We start from the raw sequence: 26,979 nt of genomic DNA, 5'->3' as shown, positions 1-26,979 counted from the left end.
GCACCCACCCCTGATGAGCCCAATCCCAACCTCAGGTGTCCAGAGCCTCTGCTTGAAGAGACAGTGACTACAGCAACTCTGACTGCATCCCCACTACTATTGTTGAATCTGTGAGTGTGTACAATAATACAGAATAAATGCTGGAAGACCTGGGATCCTGTATTCTCTTTGGCTTTTTACCCTCTGTCGCTCACCATATAGAAACCTGTGTGGGGGTTAATGGTTGCAAATGACTCTTGGCCAATTTCCAAAGGAGGACAGACATTTTGACCCCTCTTTAATTCTGCTCCCCAAACCATTCAATACATTCAACAGCTTCTAAAAATGAGATCACAACAACACCAAAAGAAAACAAAACAACTTCATTCATGCACCTGAAAGGAGCACTTAGCAGTCATGAAACAACTTCATTCATGCACCTGAAAGTAGCACTTGGCAGACATGAAGAGGAGACAGGTTATTCTGGTTGGGGGAAGAGGATCTATTCATCTCAGTTCAACACTGCTTTACATTATAGCCCCGGAGCCCAATCCTAGCCCATGGCCAAAGGCACGGGGAGGGAGTGGAGGCTCCACCTGGGTTCTGGTCCCTGCCCAGGTTTTCTCTCCATAGAATGTCCTCATGGTTTCCAAGAGTCTTACTAACTGCCTGCATGGTTAAGGAAGACTTTAGGAAAGCAAAGAAGCAGAACTGGGCAAGATGGGGAGAGGAGAGACTCCTGGGACTGGTCTCTGAAGGAGAAAGTGACAGTGTCACTAAAGGAAGTAAAGGTTGGGCCAGCTGGAATCATGGAAGCCAAAGTGCTGAATAGCCTGGAGAAATACAGATCCAAGGTCATTGCAGTGGTTACCCTCCCTGACATTTCTGTAGCCTTTCCTGCCATCAATCACATCAGGACGTGGGGGCTCTCTCCTTCCTGGGAATCACCTGGCTCTAACTATTTAACCACATCATCTCAGGCAGGTTGTCTCAAGTTACCCAAAGCTATTTCATCACAGCCATGAGCATATGTCAGGGACATCCCTTTTGAGACTGCCATAGGCACCCAAACTCAATAGGTTGAAGGGCACTTAGTATCTCTTACTGCCCACCCAACTCCAGGGACACCCACTGTCATTCCTCCTTAGGTATTCTCTCTCTCGGGTAATGATACCTTCTCTGCATTCACCGAAGCCAGAGACAACACATCATTCTCCACTCCTTTCCTTTGCTTCCCTACTCTCCAGCAGAGACCAAGTCCTTGCTATCCTTACCCACACCTCCCAAGCTTTGACTGAGGTCATTTCTCACCTGAACTATTGCAATGGCCCTCAAGCTGTTCTCCTTTGCTCCCTGTCTCCACACACCCTGCAATCCACCCATCACACAGAGGACAGGGTGTTCTACTTAAAATTCTGATCTAACTACCTCACTCCTTGAGTTGATGCTTGTCAGCGGCTCTCATTATTCAGAGGATGAGAATGAAGGCTCAAGTCCTCCTAACAGGACAAGAGTTAGAAGGAAGTCTGAGTAGAACTGGTTGGGAAGATTGGGGGCACAGTGAGAAGTAATCAGAAACACCCAGAATATGTGCAAATGTTTTTGAAGTCTTAGGTTTTGATTTTTTCGTAGACCTTATTTCTCTGTTATTTTCTTTTTTTAATTTGTTTATTTAACTATAGTTGATTTACAATATTGTGTTAGTTTCAGCTGTACAACTTCAGATTCTTTTCCATTATAGGTTATTACAAGATATTGAATATAGTTCCACATGCTATGCAGCAAATCCTTGTTGTATATCTATTTTACATATAGTAGTAGGTGTAATAGACCTTTCTTTAGAACAGTTTCCAATTTATGAAAAAGTCAAGAAGACAGTAAAAAGAGTTACCATACACATCACACCCAGTTTCCCTTATTATTAACATCTTACATTAGTATAGCACATTTATTATTATAATTAACAAAACTGTATTGGTACATTATTATTAACTGAAGATCAAGGTTTATCCCTATTATTTTAGTTTTTACCTACTGTCTTTTCCTGTTTCAGGATCCCATCTAGAATATCACATTACATTTAGTTGTCTTGTCTCCTTAGGCTCCTCTTGACTGTGACAGTTTCTCACTTTCCTTCAGTTTTGATGACCTTGACAGTTTTGAGGGGTCCTGGTCAGGTATTTTATAGAATATCCCTCAAATTGGGTTTGTCTGATGTTTTCTTCATGATTAGACTGGAGTTATGGGTTTTTAAGAGGAAGACCACAGAGGTAAAGTGCCTTTTTCATCACATTATTTAAAGGGGACATACTATTCACATGATTTATCACTTTGATCACCTGGCTGAGGTAACATCTATCAGGCTTTGCCACTCTCCTCATCCTCTCTCCAACATCCCATATTACTGTACTGTATTCTTTGGAAGGAAGTCACTGTGCAAAGCCCACAACTAAGAAGTGGGGAGTTGGGGCTTCCCTGGTGTTACAGTGGTTGAGAATCTGCCTGCTAATGCAGGGGACACGGGTTCGAGCCCTGGCCTGGGAGGATCCCACATGCCGTGGAGCAACTAGGCCCGTGAGCCACAACTACTGACCCTGCGCGTCTGGAGCTTGTGATCCGCAACAAGAGAGGCCGCGATCGTGAGAGGCCTGCGCAAGGCGACGAAGAGTGGCCCCCGCTCGCCACAACTAGAGAAAGCCCTCGTACAGAAACGAAGACCCAACACAGCAAAACTAAATAAATAAATTAATAAACTCCTACCCCCAACATCTAAAAAAAAAAAATGTGGGATGTTAAGCTCCCCATCACTGAGGGTAGAGTGTCATCATAAATTATTTTGAATGTCCTGTATAGGAAATGTATCTCTTCCCTCTCCTTATGTATGTATATATGTATGGACATATGCACTTAATCATTTATTTATGTCAGCATGTACTCATGAATATTTATTTTATACTTTGGGCTATAACCCAGTAGTACTTTATTTTCTCCTTCATTGTGGTGAAATAAATATTACATAAAATTTACTATATTAATCATTGTACAGTTCAGAGGTATTAAGTACATTCATGTTGTCGTGCAACCCTCACCACCATCCATCTTGCAAAATTGTAACTCTGTACCTATTAAACAACAATTCCCCATGACCTTCTCCCCACAAGCCCTGGCAACCACCGTTCTACTTTTTTTCTTTTTTTCTAATCTCCCTTTTTCCCCTACACCACTGTTTCTTGTAACCACTATTCTCCCCTCTGCTACTATAAGTTCAGCTTTTTTGGTCACAAATATCAGGGTTTCCTCCCTTTCTAAGACAAAATAATATATCATGTATTATATCTATATTACATCAAATATAATATAATGTTATATACCACATTTTCTTTATCCATTCATCCACTGACATTTAAGTTATTTCCATATCTTGGCTATCATGAATAATGCTACAATGAACATGGGGTATCTCTTCAAGATACTGATTTCTAAATGAAAAAGAAATGAAGGAAACAATAGCAAAGATCAATAAAACTAAAAGCTGGTTGTTTGAGAAGATAAACAAAATAGATAAACCACTAGCCAGACTCATCAAGAAAAAAAGAGAGAAGACTCAAATCAATAGAATTAGAAATGAAAAAGGAGAGGTAACAACTGACCCTGCAGAAATAAAAAAGATCATGAGAGCTTACTACAAGCAACTCTATGCCAATAAAATGGACAACCTGGAAGAAATGAACAAATTCTTAGAAATGCACAAGCTGCCAAGACTGAATCAGGAAGAAATAGAAAATATGAACAGACCAATCACAAGCACTGAAATTGAAACTGTGATTAAAAATCTTCCAACAAACAAAAGCCCAGGACCAGATGGTTTCACAGGCGAATTCTATCAAACATTTAGAGAAGAGCTAACACCTATCCTTCTCAAACTCTTCCAAAATATAGCAGAGGGAGGAACACTCCCAAACTCCTTCTACGAGGCCACCATCACCTTGATACCAAAACCAGACAAGGATGTCACACAGAAAGAAAACTACAGGCCAATATCACTGATGAACATAGATGCAAAAATCCTCAACAAAATACTAGCAAACAGAATCCAACAGCACATTAAAAGGATCATACACCATGATCAAGTGGGGTTTATTCCAGGAATGCAAGGATTCTTCAATATATGCAAATCTATCAATGTGATAAATCATATTAACAAATTGAAGGAGAAAAACCATATGATCATCTCAATAGATGCAGAGAAAGCTTTTGACAAAATTCAACACCCATTTATGATAAAAACCCTGCAGAAAGTAGGCATAGAGGGAACTTTCCTCAACATAATAAAGGCCATATATGACAAGCCCACAGCAAACATCATCCTCAATGGTGAAAAACTGAAAGCATTTCCACTAAGATCAGGAACAAGACAAGGTTGCCCACTCTCACCACTCTTATTCAACATAGTTTTGGAAGTTTTAGCCACAGCAATCAGAGAAGAAAAGGAAATAAAAGGAATCCAAATCGGAAAAGAAGAAGTAAAGCTGTCACTGTTTGCAGATGACATGATCCTATACATAGAGGATCCTAAAGATGCTACCAGAAAACTACTAGAGCTAATCAATGAATTTGGTAAAGTGGCAGGATACAAAATTAATGCACAGAAATCTCTGGCATTCCTATATACTAATGATGAAAAATCTGAAAGTGAAATCAAGAAAACACTCCCATTTACCATTGCAACAAAAAGAATAAAATATCTAGGAATAAACCTACCTAAGGAGACAAAAGACCTGTATGCAGAAAATTATAAGACACTGATGAAAGAAATTAAAGATGATACAAATAGATGGAGAGATATACCATGTTCTTGGATTGGAAGAATCAACATTGTGAAAATGACTCTACTACCCAAAGCAATCTATAGATTCAATGCAATCCCTATCAAACTACCACGGGCATTTTTCACAGAACTAGAACAAAAAATTTTGCAATTTGTATGGAAACACAAAAGACCCCGAATAGCCAAAGCAATCTTGAGAACGAAAAAAGGAACTGGAGGAATCAGGCTCCCTGACTTCAGACTATACTACAAAGCTACAGTTATCAAGACGGTATGGTACTGGCACAAAAACAGAAAGATAGATCAATGGAACAGGATAGAAAGCCCAGAGATAAACCCACGCACATACGGACACCTTATCTTTGATAAAGGTGGCAGGAATGTACAGTGGAGAAAGGACAGCCTCTTCAATAAGTGGTGCTGGGAAAACTGGACAGGTACTTTTAAAAGTATGAGATTAGATCACTCCCTAACACCATACACAAAAATAAGCTCAAAATGGATTAAAGACCTAAATGTAAGGCCAGAAACTATCAAACTCTTAGACGAAAACCTAGGCAGAACACTCTATGACATAAATCACAGCAAGATCCTTTCTGACCCACCTCCTAGAGTAATGGAAATAACAACAAAAATAAACAAATGGGACCTAATGAAACTTCAAAGCTTTTGCACAGCAAAGGAAACCATAAACAAGACCAAAAGACAACCCTCAGAATGGGAGAAAATATTTGCAAATGAAGCAACCGACAAAGGATTAATCTCCAAAATTTACAAGCAGCTCATGCAGCTCAATAACAAACAACCCAATCCAAAAATGGGCAGAAGACCTAAATAGACATTTCTCCAAAGAAGATATACAGACTGCCAACAAACACATGAAAGAATGCTCAACATCATTAATCATTAGAGAAATGCAAATCAAAACTACAATGAGATATCATCTCACACCAGTCAGAATGGCCATCATCAAAACATCTAGAAACAATAAATGCTGGAGAGGGTGTGGAGGAAAGGGAACACTCTTGCACTGCTGGTGGGAATGTGAATTGGTTCAGCCACTATGGAGAACAGTATGGAGGTTCCTTAAAAAACTACAAATAGAACTACCATATGACCCAGCAATCCCACTACTGGGCATATACCCTGAGAAAACCGAAATTCAAAAAGAGTCATGTACCAAAATGTTCATTGCAGCTCTATTTACAATAGCCCGGAGATGGAAACAACCTAAGTGCCCATCATCGGATGAATGGATAAAGAAGATGTGGCACATATATACAATGGAATATTACTCAGCCATAAAAAGAAACGAAACTGAGCTATTTGTAATGAGGTGGATAGACCTAGAGTCTGTCATACAGAGTGAAGTAAGTCAGAAAGAGAGAGACAAATACCGTATGCTAACCCATATATATGAAATTTAAGGAAAAAAAATGTCATGAAGAACCTAGGGGTAAGGCAGGAATAAAGACGCAGACCTCCTAGAGAACGGACTTGAGGTTATGGGGAGGGGGGAGGGTGAGCTGTGACAGGGCGAGAGAGAGTCATGGACATATACACACTAACAAACGTAGTAAGGTAGATAGCTAGTGGGAAGCAGCCGCATGGCACAGGGATATTGGCTCGGTGCTTTGTGACAGCCTGGAGGGGTGGGATAGGGAAGGTGGGAGGGAGGGAGATGCAAGAGGGAAGACATATGGGAACATATGTTTATGTATGACTGATTCACTTTGTTATAAAGCAGAAACTAACACACCATTGTAAAGCAATTATACCCCAATAAAGATGTTAAAAAAAAAAAAAAAGATACTGATTTCATTTTCTTTAGATATATACCCAGAAGTGGTATTGCTGAATCATATGGTAGTTCTATTTTTAATTTTTTGAGGAACCTTCATATTGTTTTATATAATAACTGTAGCAATTTACAGTCCTACCAACAGTGTACAAGGGTTCTCTTTTCTCTACATCCTTGCCAACACTTGTTAGCTTTTGACTTTTTTATAGTAGCCATTCTAACCGGTGTGAGAGGATATCTCATTGTGGTTTGATTCATATTTCCCTGCTGATAAGTGATGCTGGGAATCTTTTCATATTCCTGTTGGAAACAGTATGGTGGAGAAACTGAGATTCAGAAGAAAAGCTTGGCTGAGGTCACAAAACAAGAGGAAAAGGGGACCAGGTTCCTGAGATGCCTCCCTCACCTCCCTGTGCCCAGGTCGCGAGGATCACAGGAGTGAATGAGCCCCCAGAGCCCTCTGGCCAGGCAGGAGCTGTGTGTCCCTGTGAAAAGGGGCCCTGACGGGTTTTTTGCTTAAGGTTCCTATGATGAGTCAGGAAGGGGCTAGAGGAAGTAGACCAACAGGAGTGGTGAAACCAGTCCATCTCCTTCACCTTGGGAAAGAGGCGAGGCTGAGGAACAGTATAAAGGGCACCCCGGCCCCTGCTCGGCTCAGTGTTCCACTAGAAGCTTCTGCAGCCATCCTCACTGTGAGTCAGGTAAGTGTTAGCTGGCAGAACCAAGGTTGGGACCAGGGGTCTCCCACGGGCCAGAACATGGCTGGGGGTGGCCAGCCAGGTGGGTGTAGGTATAATTTGTGTGCTGGATTCAACAGGACTACTGTCCTTCTTGGAGGGCTCAGGTCACTGTGCTGAGGGCTAGGTGCCATGGTATGGAAACACAGAACAGACAGCAATCTCCTCCTACCCCATACTTTCTTGGGACCGTATCTGAGAGAGAGAGAGAGAGAGAGAGAGAGAGAAAGAAAGGCAGAGAGACAGAGAGGCAGAGAGACAGAGAAATAGAAAGAGACAGAGAGAGGAGTAAGATGGGGATAAAGGGGAAATATGGCCAGTTTCTCTCCTAAAACTGATTGATTTGGGCTGACTGTGATTTTGCCTTCTTTATGGAGGCAGGGTGTCCGGGGACATGCTTGTAACTCTTGGCTGTGCTACCAAAGGGAGAAATGCAGCATGGGGAACACTTTCTATTTGGAGAACCCAGGCTGAGCAGGGACAGGGAAACCCAGCTTAGAAGTAGGAGACTTGAAAGAACCAACTCCAACTCTCAGCAACCTTCCAGCCCCCTCCCACCACCACCAGCTAAAGCTCAGATGGTCAGGAGAGAAAGCAGCTCTGGAGCTGAATAGGCCAATCTGTTCATTTTACAGAGGAGAAACCTGAGGTCCAGAGGGGCTAAATGACTTTCGCAGAACCACACAGCATTTCACTGGGAGATTTAAGCTGAGATCATGTCATGTGACTCCAGTCCAGGGCGTGCACCCTCACCTCTCAGATCCTCTCGGGATGGGCTACTGATTTTCCAGGACTCGGGAGTTCTCCAGGAGACCTTTCTTTTCGTGGCACCTTCCCTCTTCCTGTCATAATCCCAGAGCTCATCTCTCTTCTTTGTACATGAAGGTCAGAAACAAGGGAGAGACAAGGATAGGCAAGAGCAGGAGGTGAAGTGGTACCCAGCCCACCTTTGCAGAACACCTCTGGAGAGTCCTCTTTGTTGTCTCTTGGGAACAAGAGGCTCCCAGGAGGGCCTTTCCCTGCCCCTCTCCATTCCTACCCTTCACTCTGCTGCTTCTGGGGAATGATAGCCCAGCGTGGGTGGGAGAGTACCCCCACCCAAGGGAAGAGAGGATGCTGAGAAACCAGGCGCTGCTGCATATTTCCAGGGGTTCATCTACTTCCTCGCCTTCAATTAACCCTCTGACCCATCCTGATTTTCAGGTTGACCTAAAGCAGCTTCCAAGATGTCTCAGCAATGTACTCTGCCAGTGACCTTGCCCCCTGCCCCCAGTAAGGAGCCCCTCAAGCCTGTTTCTCCTCCCACCAACATCCAGCAGGAGCAAGTGAAGCAGCCAACTCCACTGCCTGCCCCATTCCAGAAGGTACCCTCGGAGATCCCAGGGAAGGATCCCATGGAGCTCGGGAAGAAACACACAACTCCTGTGAAGGAGGTGCCCAAGAAAGAGTGTGAGCCACGGCAACAGGAGCCACAGCAGCAGGAACAGCAGCAGCAGCAGCAGCAGCAGCAGCAGCAAAAGTCAGAGGAGCAAGGAAAGCATGTGGAACAGCAGCAGCAACAGCAAGAATCACAGGAGCAAGGAAAGCCTGTGGAAGTGCAGCAGCAGCAGAAACAGTCCCAGGTGCAAGGAAAGCCTGGGGAACAGCAGCAGCAGCAGCAGAAAGAGTCACAGGAGCAAAGAAAGCCTGTGGAACAGCAGCAGCAGCAGCAGAAAGAGTCACAGGAGAAAGGAAAGCCTGTGATACAGCAACAGCAGGAGCAGAAAGAGTCCCAGGAGCAAGGAAAGCCTGTGGAACATCAGCAGCAGCAGAAAGAGTCACAGGAGAAAGGAAAGCCTGTGGAACAGCAGCAGCAGCAGAAAGAGTCACAGGAGAAAGGAAAGCTTGTGATACAGCAGCAGCAGCAGCAGAAAGAGTCACAGGAGAAAGGAAAGCCTGTGATACAGCAGCAGCAGCAGCAGAAAGAGTCCCAGGAGCAAGGAAAGCCTGTGGAACATCAGCAGCAGCAGAAAGAGTCACAGGAGAAAGGAAAGCCTGTGGAACAGCAGCAGCAGCAGAAAGAGTCACAGGAGAAAGGAAAGCCTGTGATACAGCAGCAGCAGCAGCAGAAACAGTCCCAGGAGCAAGGAAAGCCTGGGGAACAGCAGCAGCAGCAGCAGAAAGAGTCACAGGAGCAAAGAAAGCCTGTGGAACAGCAGCAGCAGCAGCAGAAAGAGTCACAGGAGAAAGGAAAGCCTGTGATACAGCAACAGCAGGAGCAGAAAGAGTCCCAGGAGCAAGGAAAGCCTGTGGAACATCAGCAGCAGCAGAAAGAGTCACAGGAGAAAGGAAAGCCTGTGGAACAGCAGCAGCAGCAGAAAGAGTCACAGGAGAAAGGAAAGCCTGTGGAACAGCAGCAGCAGAAGAAAGAGTCCCAGGAGCAAGGAAAGCCTGTGGAACAGCAGCAGCAGCAGAAAGAGTCACAGGAGAAAGGAAAGCCTGTGATACAGCAGCAGCAGCAGCAGAAAGAGTCACAGGAGAAAGGAAAGCCTGTGATACAGCAGCAGCAGCAGCAGAAAGAGTCACAGGAGAAAGGAAAGCCTGTGGAACAGCAACAGCAGCAGAAAGAGTCACAGGAGCAAGGAAAGCCTGTGATACAGCAGCAGCAGCAGAAAGAGTCCCAGCAGCAAGGAAAGCCTGTGGAACAGCAGCAGCAGCAGAAAGAGTCACAGGAGAAAGGAAAGCCTGTGATACAGCAGCAGCAGCAGCAGAAAGAGTCACAGGAGAAAGGAAAGCCTGTGGAACAGCAGCAGCAGCAGCAGCAGAAAGAGTCCCAGGAGCAAGGAAAGCCTGTGGAACAGCAGCAGCAGCAGAAAGAGTCCCAGGAGCAAGGAAAGCCTGTGGAACAGCAGCAGCAGCAGAAAGAGTCCCAGGAGCAAGGAAAGCCTGTGGAACAGCAGCAGCAGCAGAAAGTGTCACAGGAGAAAGGAAAGCCTGTGGAACAGCAGCAGAAGCAGAAAGAGTCACAGGAGCAAGGAAAGCCTGTGGAACAGCAGCAGCAGAAAGAGTCACAGGAGCAAGGAAAGCCTGTGGAACAGCAGCAGCAGCAGAAAGAGTCAAAGGAGCAAGGAAAGCCTGTGGAACAGCAGCAGCAGCAGCAGAAAGAGTCACAGGAACAAGTAAAGCCTGTGATACAGCAGCAGCAGCAGAAAGAGTCAAAGGAGCAAGAAAAGCCTGTGGAACAGCAGCAGCAGCAGCAGAAAGAGTCACAGGAGAAAGGAAAGCCTGTGGAACAGCAACAGCAGAAAGAGTCACAGGAGCAAGGAAAGCCTGTGGAACAGCAGCAGCAGCAGAAGAAAGAGTCACAGGAGAAAGGAAAGCCTGTGGAAAAGCAGCAGCAGCAGCAGAAAGAGTCACAGGAGCAAGGAAACCATGTGGAACAGCTGAAACAGGAGAAGAAGGTCTTGGGCCAGCGGCTGGATCAAGAGCTAGCAAAGAAAGATGAGCAACTGGAAAAGAAAGGGGAGCAGCAGCTGAAGCAGTAGGAGGGGTTGCTGAAGTAGCCTCTTCTTGTCCCAACTCCTGGCCAGGTCCAAGAGACCAACCCAGTCCAGCCACTGAAGGGAGAAGTCTTGACCCCTAAAGAAGCAGGAGGTGTAGTGTCCCCCAAATACAAGTAACCACCCCTAGGGGCCCAGAGGCCCCTGGAAATCCCACACAAGTGAAGAGAGAGCCAGTGGCCTGGCTTACCTCCAGTCCCCAGCCTGGGTGGCCCACCTTATCTGTGAACCTGCCTGACCCTGTCCTTCTGCATGTCCCTTGGATAGGGCTTGGCGGGGAGGGGAGCTATTGCCCAGCACCCACCCCTGATGAGCCCAATCCCAACCTCAGGTGTCCAGAGCCTCTGCTTGAAGAGACAGTGACTACAGCAACTCTGACTGCATCCCCACTACTATTGTTGAATCTGTGAGTGTGTACAATAATACAGAATAAATGCTGGAAGACCTGGGATCCTGTATTCTCTTTGGCTTTTTACCCTCTGTCGCTCACCATATAGAAACCTGTGTGGGGGTTAATGGTTGCAAATGACTCTTGGCCAATTTCCAAAGGAGGACAGACATTTTGACCCCTCTTTAATTCTGCTCCCCAAACCATTCAATACATTCAACAGCTTCTAAAAATGAGATCACAACAACACCAAAAGAAAACAAAACAACTTCATTCATGCACCTGAAAGGAGCACTTAGCAGTCATGAAACAACTTCATTCATGCACCTGAAAGTAGCACTTGGCAGTCATGAAGAGGAGACAGGTTATTCTGGTTGGGGGAAGAGGATCTATTCATCTCAGTTCAACACTGCTTTACATTATAGCCCCGGAGCCCAATCCTAGCCCATGGCCAAAGGCACGGGGAGGGAGTGGAGGCTCCACCTGGGTTCTGGTCCCTGCCCAGGTTTTCTCTCCATAGAATGTCCTCATGGTTTCCAAGAGTCTTACTAAATGCTTCCATGGTTAAGGGAGACTTTAGGAAAGCAAAGAAGCAGAACTGGGCAAGATGGGGAGAGGAGAGACTCCTGGGACTGGTCTCTGAAGGAGAAAGTGACAGTGTCACTAAAGGAAGTAAAGGTTGGGCCAGCTGGAATCATGGAAGCCAAAGTGCTGAATAGCCTGGAGAAATACAGATCCAAGGTCATTGCAGTGGTTACCCTCCCTGACATTTCTGTAGCCTTTCCTGCCATCAATCACATCAGGACGTGGGGGCTCTCTCCTTCCTGGGAATCACCTGGCTCTAACTATTTAACCACATCATCTCAGGCAGGTTGTCTCAAGTTACCCAAAGCTATTTCATCACAGCCATGAGCATATGTCAGGGACATCCCTTTTGAGACTGCCATAGGCACCCAAACTCAATAGGTTGAAGGGCACTTAGTATCTCTTACTGCCCACCCAACTCCAGGGACACCCACTGTCATTCCTCCTTAGGTATTCTCTCTCTCGGGTAATGATACCTTCTCTGCATTCACCGAAGCCAGAGACAACACATCATTCTCCACTCCTTTCCTTTGCTTCCCTACTCTCCAGCAGAGACCAAGTCCTTGCTATCCTTACCCACACCTCCCAAGCTTTGACTGAGGTCATTTCTCACCTGAACTATTGCAATGGCCCCCAAGCTGTTCTCCTTTGCTCCCTGTCTCCACACACCCTGCAATCCACCCATCACACAGAGGACAGGGTGTTCTACTTAAAATTCTGATCTAACTACCTCACTCCTTGAGTTAATGCTTGTCAGCGGCTCTCATTATTCAGAGGATGAGAATGAAGGCTCAAGTCCTCCTAACAGGACAAGAGTTAGAAGGAAGTCTGAGTAGAACTGGTTGGGAAGATTGGGGGCACAGTGAGAAGTAATCAGAAACACCCAGAATATGTGCAAATGTTTTTGAAGTCTTAGGTTTTGATTTTTTCGTAGACCTTATTTCTCTGTTATTTTCTTTTTTTAATTTGTTTATTTAACTATAGTTGATTTACAATATTGTGTTAGTTTCAGCTGTACAACTTCAGATTCTTTTCCATTATAGGTTATTACAAGATATTGAATATAGTTCCACATGCTATGCAGCAAATCCTTGTTGTATATCTATTTTACATATAGTAGTAGGTGTAATAGACCTTTCTTTAGAACAGTTTCCAATTTATGAAAAAGTCAAGAAGACAGTAAAAAGAGTTACCATACACATCACACCCAGTTTCCCTTATTATTAACATCTTACATTAGTATAGCACATTTATTATTATAATTAACAAAACTGTATTGGTACATTATTATTAACTGAAGTTCAAGGTTTATCCCTATTATTTTAGTTTTTACCTACTGTCTTTTCCTGTTTCAGGATCCCATCTAGAATATCACATTACATTTAGTTGTCTTGTCTCCTTAGGCTCCTCTTGACTGTGACAGTTTCTCACTTTCCTTGAGTTTTGATGATCTTGACAGTTTTGAGGGGTCCTGGTCAGGTATTTTATAGAATATCCCTCAAATTGGGTTTGTCTGATGTTTTCTTCATGATTAGACTGGAGTTATGGGTTTTTAAGAGGAAGACCACAGAGGTAAAGTGCCTTTTTCATCACATTATTTAAAGGGGACATACTATTCACATGATTTACCACTTTGATCACCTGGCTGAGGTAACATCTATCAGGCTTTGCCACTCTCCTCATCCTCTCTCCAACATCCCATATTACTGTACTGTATTCTTTGGAAGGAAGTCACTGTGCAAAGCCCACAACTAAGAAGTGGGGAGTTGGGGCTTCCCTGGTGTTACAGTGGTTGAGAATCTGCCTGCTAATGCAGGGGACACGGGTTCGAGCCCTGGCCTGGGAGGATCCCACATGCCGTGGAGCAACTAGGCCCGTGAGCCACAACTACTGAGCCTGCGCGTCTGGAGCTTGTGATCCGCAACAAGAGAGGCCGCGATCGTGAGAGGCCTGCGCAAGGCGACGAAGAGTGGCCCCCGCTCGCCACAACTAGAGAAAGCCCTCGTACAGAAACGAAGACCCAACACAGCAAAAATAAATAAATAAATTAATAAACTCCTACCCCCAACATCTAAAAAAAAAAAAATGTGGGATGTTAAGCTCCCCATCACTGAGGGTGGAGTGTCATCATAAATTATTTTGAATGTCCTGTATAGGAAATGTATCTCTTCCCTCTCCTTATGTATGTATATATGTATGGACATATGCACTTAATCATTTATTTATGTCAGCATGTACTCATGAATATTTATTTTATACTTTGGGCTATAACCCAGTAGTACTTTATTTTCTCCTTCATTGTGGTGAAATAAATATTACATAAAATTTACTATATTAATCATTGTACAGTTCAGAGGTATTAAGTACATTCATGTTGTCGTGCAACCCTCACCACCATCCATCTTGCAAAATTGTAACTCTGTACCTATTAAACAACAATTCCCCATGACCTTCTCCCCACAAGCCCTGGCAACCACCGTTCTACTTTTTTTCTTTTTTTCTAATCTCCCTTTTTCCCCTACACCACTGTTTCTTGTAACCACTATTCTCCCCTCTGCTACTATAAGTTCAGCTTTTTTGGTCACAAATATCAGGGTTTCCTCCCTTTCTAAGACAAAATAATATATCATGTATTATATCTATATTACATCAAATATAATATAATGTTATATACCACATTTTCTTTATCCATTCATCCACTGACATTTAAGTTATTTCCATATCTTGGCTATCATGAATAATGCTACAATGAACATGGGGTATCTCTTCAAGATACTGATTTCTAAATGAAAAAGAAATGAAGGAAACAATAGCAAAGATCAATAAAACTAAAAGCTGGTTGTTTGAGAAGATAAACAAAATAGATAAACCACTAGCCAGACTCATCAAGAAAAAAAGAGAGAAGACTCAAATCAATAGAATTAGAAATGAAAAAGGAGAGGTAACAACTGACCCTGCAGAAATAAAAAAGATCATGAGAGCTTACTACAAGCAACTCTATGCCAATAAAATGGACAACCTGGAAGAAATGAACAAATTCTTAGAAATGCACAAGCTGCCAAGACTGAATCAGGAAGAAATAGAAAATATGAACAGACCAATCACAAGCACTGAAATTGAAACTGTGATTAAAAATCTTCCAACAAACAAAAGCCCAGGACCAGATGGTTTCACAGGCGAATTCTATCAAACATTTAGAGAAGAGCTAACACCTATCCTTCTCAAACTCTTCCAAAATATAGCAGAGGGAGGAACACTCCCAAACTCCTTCTACGAGGCCACCATCACCTTGATACCAAAACCAGACAAGGATGTCACACAGAAAGAAAACTACAGGCCAATATCACTGATGAACATAGATGCAAAAATCCTCAACAAAATACTAGCAAACAGAATCCAACAGCACATTAAAAGGATCATACACCATGATCAAGTGGGGTTTATTCCAGGAATGCAAGGATTCTTCAATATATGCAAATCTATCAATGTGATAAATCATATTAACAAATTGAAGGAGAAAAACCATATGATCATCTCAATAGATGCAGAGAAAGCTTTTGACAAAATTCAACACCCATTTATGATAAAAACCCTGCAGAAAGTAGGCATAGAGGGAACTTTCCTCAACATAATAAAGGCCATATATGACAAGCCCACAGCAAACATCATCCTCAATGGTGAAAAACTGAAAGCATTTCCACTAAGATCAGGAACAAGACAAGGTTGCCCACTCTCACCACTCTTATTCAACATAGTTTTGGAAGTTTTAGCCACAGCAATCAGAGAAGAAAAGGAAATAAAAGGAATCCAAATCGGAAAAGAAGAAGTAAAGCTGTCACTGTTTGCAGATGACATGATCCTATACATAGAGGATCCTAAAGATGCTACCAGAAAACTACTAGAGCTAATCAATGAATTTGGTAAAGTGGCAGGATACAAAATTAATGCACAGAAATCTCTGGCATTCCTATATACTAATGATGAAAAATCTGAAAGTGAAATCAAGAAAACACTCCCATTTACCATTGCAACAAAAAGAATAAAATATCTAGGAATAAACCTACCTAAGGAGACAAAAGACCTGTATGCAGAAAATTATAAGACACTGATGAAAGAAATTAAAGATGATACAAATAGATGGAGAGATATACCATGTTCTTGGATTGGAAGAATCAACATTGTGAAAATGACTCTACTACCCAAAGCAATCTATAGATTCAATGCAATCCCTATCAAACTACCACGGGCATTTTTCACAGAACTAGAACAAAAAATTTTGCAATTTGTATGGAAACACAAAAGACCCCGAATAGCCAAAGCAATCTTGAGAACGAAAAAAGGAACTGGAGGAATCAGGCTCCCTGACTTCAGACTATACTACAAAGCTACAGTTATCAAGACGGTATGGTACTGGCACAAAAACAGAAAGATAGATCAATGGAACAGGATAGAAAGCCCAGAGATAAACCCACGCACATACGGACACCTTATCTTTGATAAAGGTGGCAGGAATGTACAGTGGAGAAAGGACAGCCTCTTCAATAAGTGGTGCTGGGAAAACTGGACAGGTACTTTTAAAAGTATGAGATTAGATCACTCCCTAACACCATACACAAAAATAAGCTCAAAATGGATTAAAGACCTAAATGTAAGGCCAGAAACTATCAAACTCTTAGACGAAAACCTAGGCAGAACACTCTATGACATAAATCACAGCAAGATCCTTTCTGACCCACCTCCTAGAGTAATGGAAATAACAACAAAAATAAACAAATGGGACCTAATGAAACTTCAAAGCTTTTGCACAGCAAAGGAAACCATAAACAAGACCAAAAGACAACCCTCAGAATGGGAGAAAATATTTGCAAATGAAGCAACCGACAAAGGATTAATCTCCAAAATTTACAAGCAGCTCATGCAGCTCAATAACAAACAACCCAATCCAAAAATGGGCAGAAGACCTAAATAGACATTTCTCCAAAGAAGATATACAGACTGCCAACAAACACATGAAAGAATGCTCAACATCATTAATCATTAGAGAAATGCAAATCAAAACTACAATGAGATATCATCTCACACCAGTCAGAATGGCCATCATCAAAACATCTAGAAACAATAAATGCTGGAGAGGGTGTGGAGGAAAGGGAACACTCTTGCACTGCTGGTGGGAATGTGAATTGGTTCAGCCACTATGGAGAACAGTATGGAGGTTCCTTAAAAAACTACAAATAGAACTACCATATGACCCAGCAATCCCACTACTGGGCATATACCCTGAGAAAACCGAAATTCAAAAAGAGTCATGTACCAAAATGTTCATTGCAGCTCTATTTACAATAGCCCGGAGATGGAAACAACCTAAGTGCCCATCATCGGATGAATGGATAAAGAAGATGTGGCACATATATACAATGGAATATTACTCAGCCATAAAAAGAAACGAAACTGAGCTATTTGTAATGAGGTGGATAGACCTAGAGTCTGTCATACAGAGTGAAGTAAGTCAGAAAGAGAGAGACAAATACCGTATGCTAACCCATATATATGAAATTTAAGGAAAAAAAATGTCATGAAGAACCTAGGGGTAAGGCAGGAATAAAGACGCAGACCTCCTAGAGAACGGACTTGAGGTTATGGGGAGGGGGAAGGGTGAGCTGTGACAGGGCGAGAGAGAGTCATGGACATATACACACTAACAAACGTAGTAAGGTAGATAGCTAGTGGGAAGCAGCCGCATGGCACAGGGATATTGGCTCGGTGCTTTGTGACAGCCTGGAGGGGTGGGATAGGGAAGGTGGGAGGGAGGGAGATGCAAGAGGGAAGACATATGGGAACATATGTTTATGTATGACTGATTCACTTTGTTATAAAGCAGAAACTAACACACCATTGTAAAGCAATTATACCCCAATAAAGATGTTAAAAAAAAAAAAAAAAGATACTGATTTCATTTTCTTTAGATATATACCCAGAAATGGTATTGCTGAATCATATGGTAGTTCTATTTTTAATTTTTTGAGGAACCTTCATATTGTTTTATATAATAACTGTAGCAATTTACAGTCCTACCAACAGTGTACAAGGGTTCTCTTTTCTCTACATCCTTGCCAACACTTGTTAGCTTTTGACTTTTTTATAGTAGCCATTCTAACCGGTGTGAGAGGATATCTCATTGTGGTTTGATTCATATTTCCCTGCTGATAAGTGATGCTGGGAATCTTTTCATATTCCTGTTGGAAACAGTATGGTGGAGAAACTGAGATTCAGAAGAAAAGCTTGGCTGAGGTCACAAAACAAGAGGAAAAGGGGACCAGGTTCCTGAGATGCCTCCCTCACCTCCCTGTGCCCAGGTCGCGAGGATCACAGGAGTGAATGAGCCCCCAGAGCCCTCTGGCCAGGCAGGAGCTGTGTGTCCCTGTGAAAAGGGGCCCTGACGGGTTTTTTGCTTAAGGTTCCTATGATGAGTCAGGAAGGGGCTAGAGGAAGTAGACCAACAGGAGTGGTGAAACCAGTCCATCTCCTTCACCTTGGGAAAGAGGCGAGGCTGAGGAACAGTATAAAGGGCACCCCGGCCCCTGCTCGGCTCAGTGTTCCACTAGAAGCTTCTGCAGCCATCCTCACTGTGAGTCAGGTAAGTGTTAGCTGGCAGAACCAAGGTTGGGACCAGGGGTCTCCCACGGGCCAGAACATGGCTGGGGGTGGCCAGCCAGGTGGGTGTAGGTATAATTTGTGTGCTGGATTCAACAGGACTACTGTCCTTCTTGGAGGGCTCAGGTCACTGTGCTGAGGGCTAGGTGCCATGGTATGGAAACACAGAACAGACAGCAATCTCCTCCTACCCCATACTTTCTTGGGACCGTATCTGAGAGAGAGAGAGAGAGAGAGAGAGAGAGAAAGAAAGGCAGAGAGACAGAGAGGCAGAGAGACAGAGAAATAGAAAGAGACAGAGAGAGGAGTAAGATGGGGATAAAGGGGAAATATGGCCAGTTTCTCTCCTAAAACTGATTGATTTGGGCTGACTGTGATTTTGCCTTCTTTATGGAGGCAGGGTGTCCGGGGACATGCTTGTAACTCTTGGCTGTGCTACCAAAGGGAGAAATGCAGCATGGGGAACACTTTCTATTTGGAGAACCCAGGCTGAGCAGGGACAGGGAAACCCAGCTTAGAAGTAGGAGACTTGAAAGAACCAACTCCAACTCTCAGCAACCTTCCAGCCCCCTCCCACCACCACCAGCTAAAGCTCAGATGGTCAGGAGAGAAAGCAGCTCTGGAGCTGAATAGGCCAATCTGTTCATTTTACAGAGGAGAAACCTGAGGTCCAGAGGGGCTAAATGACTTTCGCAGAACCACACAGCATTTCACTGGGAGATTTAAGCTGAGATCATGTCATGTGACTCCAGTCCAGGGCGTGCACCCTCACCTCTCAGATCCTCTCGGGATGGGCTACTGATTTTCCAGGACTCGGGAGTTCTCCAGGAGACCTTTCTTTTCGTGGCACCTTCCCTCTTCCTGTCATAATCCCAGAGCTCATCTCTCTTCTTTGTACATGAAGGTCAGAAACAAGGGAGAGACAAGGATAGGCAAGAGCAGGAGGTGAAGTGGTACCCAGCCCACCTTTGCAGAACACCTCTGGAGAGTCCTCTTCGTTGTCTCTTGGGAACAAGAGGCTCCCAGGAGGGCCTTTCCCTGCCCCTCTCCATTCCTACCCTTCACTCTGCTGCTTCTGGGGAATGATAGCCCAGCGTGGGTGGGAGAGTACCCCCACCCAAGGGAAGAGAGGATGCTGAGAAACCAGGCGCTGCTGCATATTTCCAGGGGTTCATCTACTTCCTCGCCTTCAATTAACCCTCTGACCCATCCTGATTTTCAGGTTGACCTAAAGCAGCTTCCAAGATGTCTCAGCAATGTACTCTGCCAGTGACCTTGCCCCCTGCCCCCAGTAAGGAGCCCCTCAAGCCTGTTTCTCCTCCCACCAACATCCAGCAGGAGCAAGTGAAGCAGCCAACTCCACTGCCTGCCCCATTCCAGAAGGTACCCTCGGAGATCCCAGGGAAGGATCCCATGGAGCTCGGGAAGAAACACACAACTCCTGTGAAAGAGGTGCCCAAGAAAGAGTGTGAGCCACGGCAACAGGAGCCACAGCAGCAGGAACAGCAGCAGCAGCAGCAGCAGCAGCAAAAGTCAGAGGAGCAAGGAAAGCATGTGGAACAGCAGCAGCAACAGCAAGAATCACAGGAGCAAGGAAAGCCTGTGGAAGAGCAGCAGCAGCAGCAGAAAGAGTCACAGGAGAAAGGAAAGCATGTGGAACAGCAGCAGCAGCAGCAGAAAGAGTCACAGGAGCAAAAAAAGCCTGTGGAACAGCAGCAGCAGCAGCAGAAAGAGTCACAGGAGAAAGGAAAGCCTGTGATACAGCAGCAGCAGCAGAAAGAGTCCCAGGAGCAAGGAAAGCCTGTGGAACAGCAGCAGCAGCAGAAAGAGTCCCAGGAGAAAGGAAAGCCTGTGATACAGCAGCAGCAGCAGCAGAAAGAGTCACAGGAGCAAAAAAAGCCTGTGGAACAGCAGCAGCAGCAGCATAAAGAGTCACAGGAGAAAGGAAAGCCTGTGATACAGCAGCAGCAGCAGAAAGAGTCCCAGGAGCAAGGAAAGCCTGTGGAACAGCAGCAGCAGCAGAAAGAGTCACAGGAGAAAGGAAAGCCTGTGATACAGCAGCAGCAGCAGCAGAAAGAGTCACAGGAGAAAGGAAAGCCTGTGGAACAGCAGCAGCAGCAGAAAGTGTCACAGGAGCAAGGAAAGCCTGTGATACAGCAGCAGCAGCAGAAAGAGTCCCAGGAGCAAGGAAAGCCTGTGGAACAGCAGCAGCAGCAGCAGAAAGAGTCACAGGAGAAAGGAAAGCCTGTGATACAGCAGCAGCAGCAGAAAGAGTCACAGGAGAAAGGAAAGCCTGTGGAACAGCAGCAGCAGCAGAAAGAGTCACAGGAGAAGGGAAAGCCTGTGATACAGCAGCAGCAGCAGCAGAAAGAGTCACAGGAGAAAGGAAAGCCTGTGATACAGCAGCAGCAGCAGCAGAAAGAGTCACAGGAGAAAGGAAAGCCTGTGGAACAGCAGCAGCAGCAGAAAGAGTCCCAGGAGCAAGGAAAGCCTGTGGAACAGCAGCAGCAGCAGCAAGAGTCCCAGGAGCAAGGAAAACCTGTGGAACAGCAGCAGCAGCAGAAAGAGTCACAGGAGAAAGGAAAGCCTGTGATACAGCAGCAGCGGCAGCAGAAAGAGTCACAGGAGAAAGGAAAACCTGTGATACAGCAGCAGCAGCAGCAGAAAGAGTCACAGGAGCAAAGAAAGCCTGTGGAACAGCAGCAGCAGCAGCAGAAAGAGTCACAGGAGCAAGGAAAGCCTGTGATACAGCAGCAGCAGCAGAAAGAGTCCCAGGAGCAAGGAAAGCCTGTGGAACAGCAGCAGCAGCAGAAAGAGTCACAGGAGAAAGGAAAGCCTGTGATACAGCAGCAGCAGCAGCAGAAAGAGTCACAGGAGAAAGGAAAGCCTGTGGAACAGCAGCAGCAGCAGAAAGTGTCACAGGAGCAAGGAGAGCCTGTGATACAGCAGCAGCAGCAGAAAGAGTCCCAGGAGCAAGGAAAGCCCGTGGAACAGCAGCAGCAGCAGCAGAAAGAGTCACAGGAGAAAGGAAAGCCTGTGGAACAGCAGCAGCAGCAGAAAGAGTCACAGGAGAAAGGAAAGCCTGTGATACAGCAGCAGCAGCAGCAGAAAGAGTCACAGGAGAAAGGAAAGCCTGTGGAACAGCAGCAGCAGCAGAAAGAGTCCCAGGAGCAAGGAAAGCCTGTGGAACAGCAGCAGCAGCAGAAAGATTCACAGGAGAAAGGAAAGCCTGTGATACAGCAGCAGCAGCAGCAGAAAGAGTCACAGGAGAAAGGAAAGCCTGTGATACAGCAGCAGCAGCAGCAGAAAGAGTCACAGGAGCAAAGAAAGCCTGTGGAACAGCAGCAGCAGCAGCAGAAAGAGTCACAGGAGAAAGGAAAGCCTGTGGAACAGCAGCAGCAGCAGCAGCAGAAAGAGTCACAGGAGAAAGGAAAGCCTGTAGAACAGCAACAGCAGCAGCAGCAGCAAGAGTCCCAGGAGCAAGGAAAGCCTGTTGAACAGCAGCAGCAGCAGAAAGAGTCAAAGGAGAAAGGAAAGCCTGTGATACAGCAGCAGCAGCAGCAGCAGAAAGAGTCACAGGAGAAAGGAAAGCCTGTGGAACAGCAGCAGCAGCAGCAGCAGAAAGAGTCCCAGGAGCAAGGAAAGCCTGTGGAACAGCAGCAGCAGCAGAAAGAGTCCCAGGAGCAAGGAAAGCCTGTGGAACAGCAGCAGCAGCAGAAAGAGTCCCAGGAGCAAGGAAAGCCTGTGGAACAGCAGCAGCAGCAGAAAGTGTCACAGGAGAAAGGAAAGCCTGTGGAACAGCAGCAGCAGCAGAAAGAGTCACAGGAGCAAGGAAAGCCTGTGGAACAGCAGCAGCAGAAAGAGTCACAGGAGCAAGGAAAGCCTGTGGAACAGCAGCAGCAGCAGAAAGAGTCAAAGGAGCAAGGAAAGCCTGTGGAACAGCAGCAGCAGCAGCAGAAAGAGTCACAGGAACAAGTAAAGCCTGTGATACAGCAGCAGCAGCAGAAAGAGTCAAAGGAGCAAGAAAAGCCTGTGGAACAGCAGCAGCAGCAGCAGAAAGAGTCACAGGAGAAAGGAAAGCCTGTGGAACAGCAACAGCAGAAAGAGTCACAGGAGCAAGGAAAGCCTGTGGAACAGCAGCAGCAGCAGAAGAAAGAGTCACAGGAGAAAGGAAAGCCTGTGGAAAAGCAGCAGCAGCAGCAGAAAGAGTCACAGGAGCAAGGAAACCATGTGGAACAGCTGAAACAGGAGAAGAAGGTCTTGGGCCAGCGGCTGGATCAAGAGCTAGCAAAGAAAGATGAGCAACTGGAAAAGAAAGGGGAGCAGCAGCTGAAGCAGTAGGAGGGGTTGCTGAAGTAGCCTCTTCTTGTCCCAACTCCTGGCCAGGTCCAAGAGACCAACCCAGTCCAGCCACTGAAGGGAGAAGTCTTGACCCCTAAAGAAGCAGGAGGTGTAGTGTCCCCCAAATACAAGTAACCACCCCTAGGGGCCCAGAGGCCCCTGGAAATCCCACACAAGTGAAGAGAGAGCCAGTGGCCTGGCTTACCTCCAGTCCCCAGCCTGGGTGGCCCACCTTATCTGTGAACCTGCCTGACCCTGTCCTTCTGCATGTCCCTTGGATAGGGCTTGGCGGGGAGGGGAGCTATTGCCCAGCACCCACCCCTGATGAGCCCAATCCCAACCTCAGGTGTCCAGAGCCTCTGCTTGAAGAGACAGTGACTACAGCAACTCTGACTGCATCCCCACTACTATTGTTGAATCTGTGAGTGTGTACAATAATACAGAATAAATGCTGGAAGACCTGGGATCCTGTATTCTCTTTGGCTTTTTACCCTCTGTCGCTCACCATATAGAAACCTGTGTGGGGGTTAATGGTTGCAAATGACTCTTGGCCAATTTCCAAAGGAGGACAGACATTTTGACCCCTCTTTAATTCTGCTCCCCAAACCATTCAATACATTCAACAGCTTCTAAAAATGAGATCACAACAACACCAAAAGAAAACAAAACAACTTCATTCATGCACCTGAAAGGAGCACTTAGCAGTCATGAAACAACTTCATTCATGCACCTGAAAGTAGCACTTGGCAGACATGAAGAGGAGACAGGTTATTCTGGTTGGGGGAAGAGGATCTATTCATCTCAGTTCAACACTGCTTTACATTATAGCCCCGGAGCCCAATCCTAGCCCATGGCCAAAGGCACGGGGAGGGAGTGGAGGCTCCACCTGGGTTCTGGTCCCTGCCCAGGTTTTCTCTCCATAGAATGTCCTCATGGTTTCCAAGAGTCTTACTAACTGCCTGCATGGTTAAGGAAGACTTTAGGAAAGCAAAGAAGCAGAACTGGGCAAGATGGGGAGAGGAGAGACTCCTGGGACTGGTCTCTGAAGGAGAAAGTGACAGTGTCACTAAAGGAAGTAAAGGTTGGGCCAGCTGGAATCATGGAAGCCAAAGTGCTGAATAGCCTGGAGAAATACAGATCCAAGGTCATTGCAGTGGTTACCCTCCCTGACATTTCTGTAGCCTTTCCTGCCATCAATCACATCAGGACGTGGGGGCTCTCTCCTTCCTGGGAATCACCTGGCTCTAACTATTTAACCACATCATCTCAGGCAGGTTGTCTCAAGTTACCCAAAGCTATTTCATCACAGCCATGAGCATATGTCAGGGACATCCCTTTTGAGACTGCCATAGGCACCCAAACTCAATAGGTTGAAGGGCACTTAGTATCTCTTACTGCCCACCCAACTCCAGGGACACCCACTGTCATTCCTCCTTAGGTATTCTCTCTCTCGGGTAATGATACCTTCTCTGCATTCACCGAAGCCAGAGACAACACATCATTCTCCACTCCTTTCCTTTGCTTCCCTACTCTCCAGCAGAGACCAAGTCCTTGCTATCCTTACCCACACCTCCCAAGCTTTGACTGAGGTCATTTCTCACCTGAACTATTGCAATGGCCCTCAAGCTGTTCTCCTTTGCTCCCTGTCTCCACACACCCTGCAATCCACCCATCACACAGAGGACAGGGTGTTCTACTTAAAATTCTGATCTAACTACCTCACTCCTTGAGTTAATGCTTGTCAGCGGCTCTCATTATTCAGAGGATGAGAATGAAGGCTCAAGTCCTCCTAACAGGACAAGAGTTAGAAGGAAGTCTGAGTAGAACTGGTTGGGAAGATTGGGGGCACAGTGAGAAGTAATCAGAAACACCCAGAATATGTGCAAATGTTTTTGAAGTCTTAGGTTTTGATTTTTTCGTAGACCTTATTTCTCTGTTATTTTCTTTTTTTAATTTGTTTATTTAACTATAGTTGATTTACAATATTGTGTTAGTTTCAGCTGTACAACTTCAGATTCTTTTCCATTATAGGTTATTACAAGATATTGAATATAGTTCCACATGCTATGCAGCAAATCCTTGTTGTATATCTATTTTACATATAGTAGTAGGTGTAATAGACCTTTCTTTAGAACAGTTTCCAATTTATGAAAAAGTCAAGAAGACAGTAAAAAGAGTTACCATACACATCACACCCAGTTTCCCTTATTATTAACATCTTACATTAGTATAGCACATTTATTATTATAATTAACAAAACTGTATTGGTACATTATTATTAACTGAAGATCAAGGTTTATCCCTATTATTTTAGTTTTTACCTACTGTCTTTTCCTGTTTCAGGATCCCATCTAGAATATCACATTACATTTAGTTGTCTTGTCTCCTTAGGCTCCTCTTGACTGTGACAGTTTCTCACTTTCCTTGAGTTTTGATGATCTTGACAGTTTTGAGGGGTCCTGGTCAGGTATTTTATAGAATATCCCTCAAATTGGGTTTGTCTGATGTTTTCTTCATGATTAGACTGGAGTTATGGGTTTTTAAGAGGAAGACCACAGAGGTAAAGTGCCTTTTTCATCACATTATTTAAAGGGGACATACTATTCACATGATTTACCACTTTGATCACCTGGCTGAGGTAACATCTATCAGGCTTTGCCACTCTCCTCATCCTCTCTCCAACATCCCATATTACTGTACTGTATTCTTTGGAAGGAAGTCACTGTGCAAAGCCCACAACTAAGAAGTGGGGAGTTGGGGCTTCCCTGGTGTTACAGTGGTTGAGAATCTGCCTGCTAATGCAGGGGACACGGGTTCGAGTCCTGGCCTGGGAGGATCCCACATGCCGTGGAGCAACTAGGCCCGTGAGCCACAACTACTGAGCCTGGGCGTCTGGAGCTTGTGCTCCGCAACAAGAGAGGCCCCAATCGTGAGAGGCCTGCGCAAGGCGACGAAGAGTGGCCCCCGCTCGCCACAACTAGAGAAAGCCCTCGCACAGAAACGAAGACCCAACACAGCAAAAATAAATAAATAAACTCCTCCCCCCAACATCTAAAAAAAAAAAAATGTGGGATGTTAAGCTCCCCATCACTGAGGGTGGAGTGTCATCATAAATTATTTTGAATGTCCTGTATAGGAAATGTATCTCTTCCCTCTCCTTATGTATGTATATATGTATGGACATATGCACTTAATCATTTATTTATGTCAGCATGTACTCATGAATATTTATTTTATACTTTGGGCTATAACCCAGTAGTACTTTATTTTCTCCTTCATTGTGGTGAAATAAATATTACATAAAATTTACTATATTAATCATTGTACAGTTCAGAGGTATTAAGTACATTCATGTTGTCGTGCAACCCTCACCACCATCCATCTTGCAAAATTGTAACTCTGTACCTATTAAACAACAATTCCCCATGACCTTCTCCCCACAAGCCCTGGCAACCACCGTTCTACTTTTTTTCTTTTTTTCTAATCTCCCTTTTTCCCCTACACCACTGTTTCTTGTAACCACTATTCTCCCCTCTGCTACTATAAGTTCAGCTTTTTTGGTCACAAATATCAGGGTTTCCTCCCTTTCTAAGACAAAATAATATATCATGTATTATATCTATATTACATCAAATATAATATAATGTTATATACCACATTTTCTTTATCCATTCATCCACTGACATTTAAGTTATTTCCATATCTTGGCTATCATGAATAATGCTATAATGAACATGGGGTATCTCTTCAAGATACTGATTTCATTTTCTTTAGGTATATACCCAGAAGTGGTATTGCTGAATCATATGGTAGTTCTATTTTTAATTTTTTGAGGAACCTTCATATTGTTTTATATAATAACTGTAGCAATTTACAGTCCTACCAACAGTGTACAAGGGTTCTCTTTTCTCCACATCCTTGCCAACACTTGTTAGCTTTTGACTTTTTTATAGTAGCCATTCTAACCGGTGTGAGAGGATATCTCATTGTGGTTTGATTCATATTTCCCTGCTGATAAGTGATGCTGGGAATCTTTTCATATTCCTGTTGGAAACAGTATGGTGCTGACATAAATATAGACACTTAGATCAATGGAACAGAATATAGAACCTAGAAATAAATCCATGCTT

At 44.6% G+C, this 26,979-nt stretch overlaps 1 protein-coding gene across 1 annotated transcript in view; it reads left to right on the top strand.

The window, feature by feature from the left end:
* Positions 1-22,925, top strand: part of TCHH (trichohyalin) — a 57,370-nt gene extending 34,445 nt beyond the window's left edge. The window contains exons 7-10 of the mRNA XM_049711012.1: positions 10,132-10,320; positions 20,006-20,311; positions 22,058-22,554; positions 22,895-22,925. Coding sequence (XP_049566969.1) covers positions 10,132-10,320; positions 20,006-20,311; positions 22,058-22,554; positions 22,895-22,925 — 1,023 coding nt within the window. The remainder of the gene's footprint in view (positions 1-10,131; positions 10,321-20,005; positions 20,312-22,057; positions 22,555-22,894) is intronic.
* Positions 22,926-26,979: the final 4,054 nt, after the last annotated feature.

This window comes from Orcinus orca, chromosome 1 (assembly GCF_937001465.1).
Source record: "Orcinus orca chromosome 1, mOrcOrc1.1, whole genome shotgun sequence".
In the NCBI taxonomy this organism is placed as follows: domain Eukaryota; kingdom Metazoa; phylum Chordata; class Mammalia; order Artiodactyla; family Delphinidae; genus Orcinus; species Orcinus orca.
The sequence above is the reverse complement of the archived record's forward strand: the minus strand, read 5'-3'. Positions and strand labels throughout refer to the sequence as shown.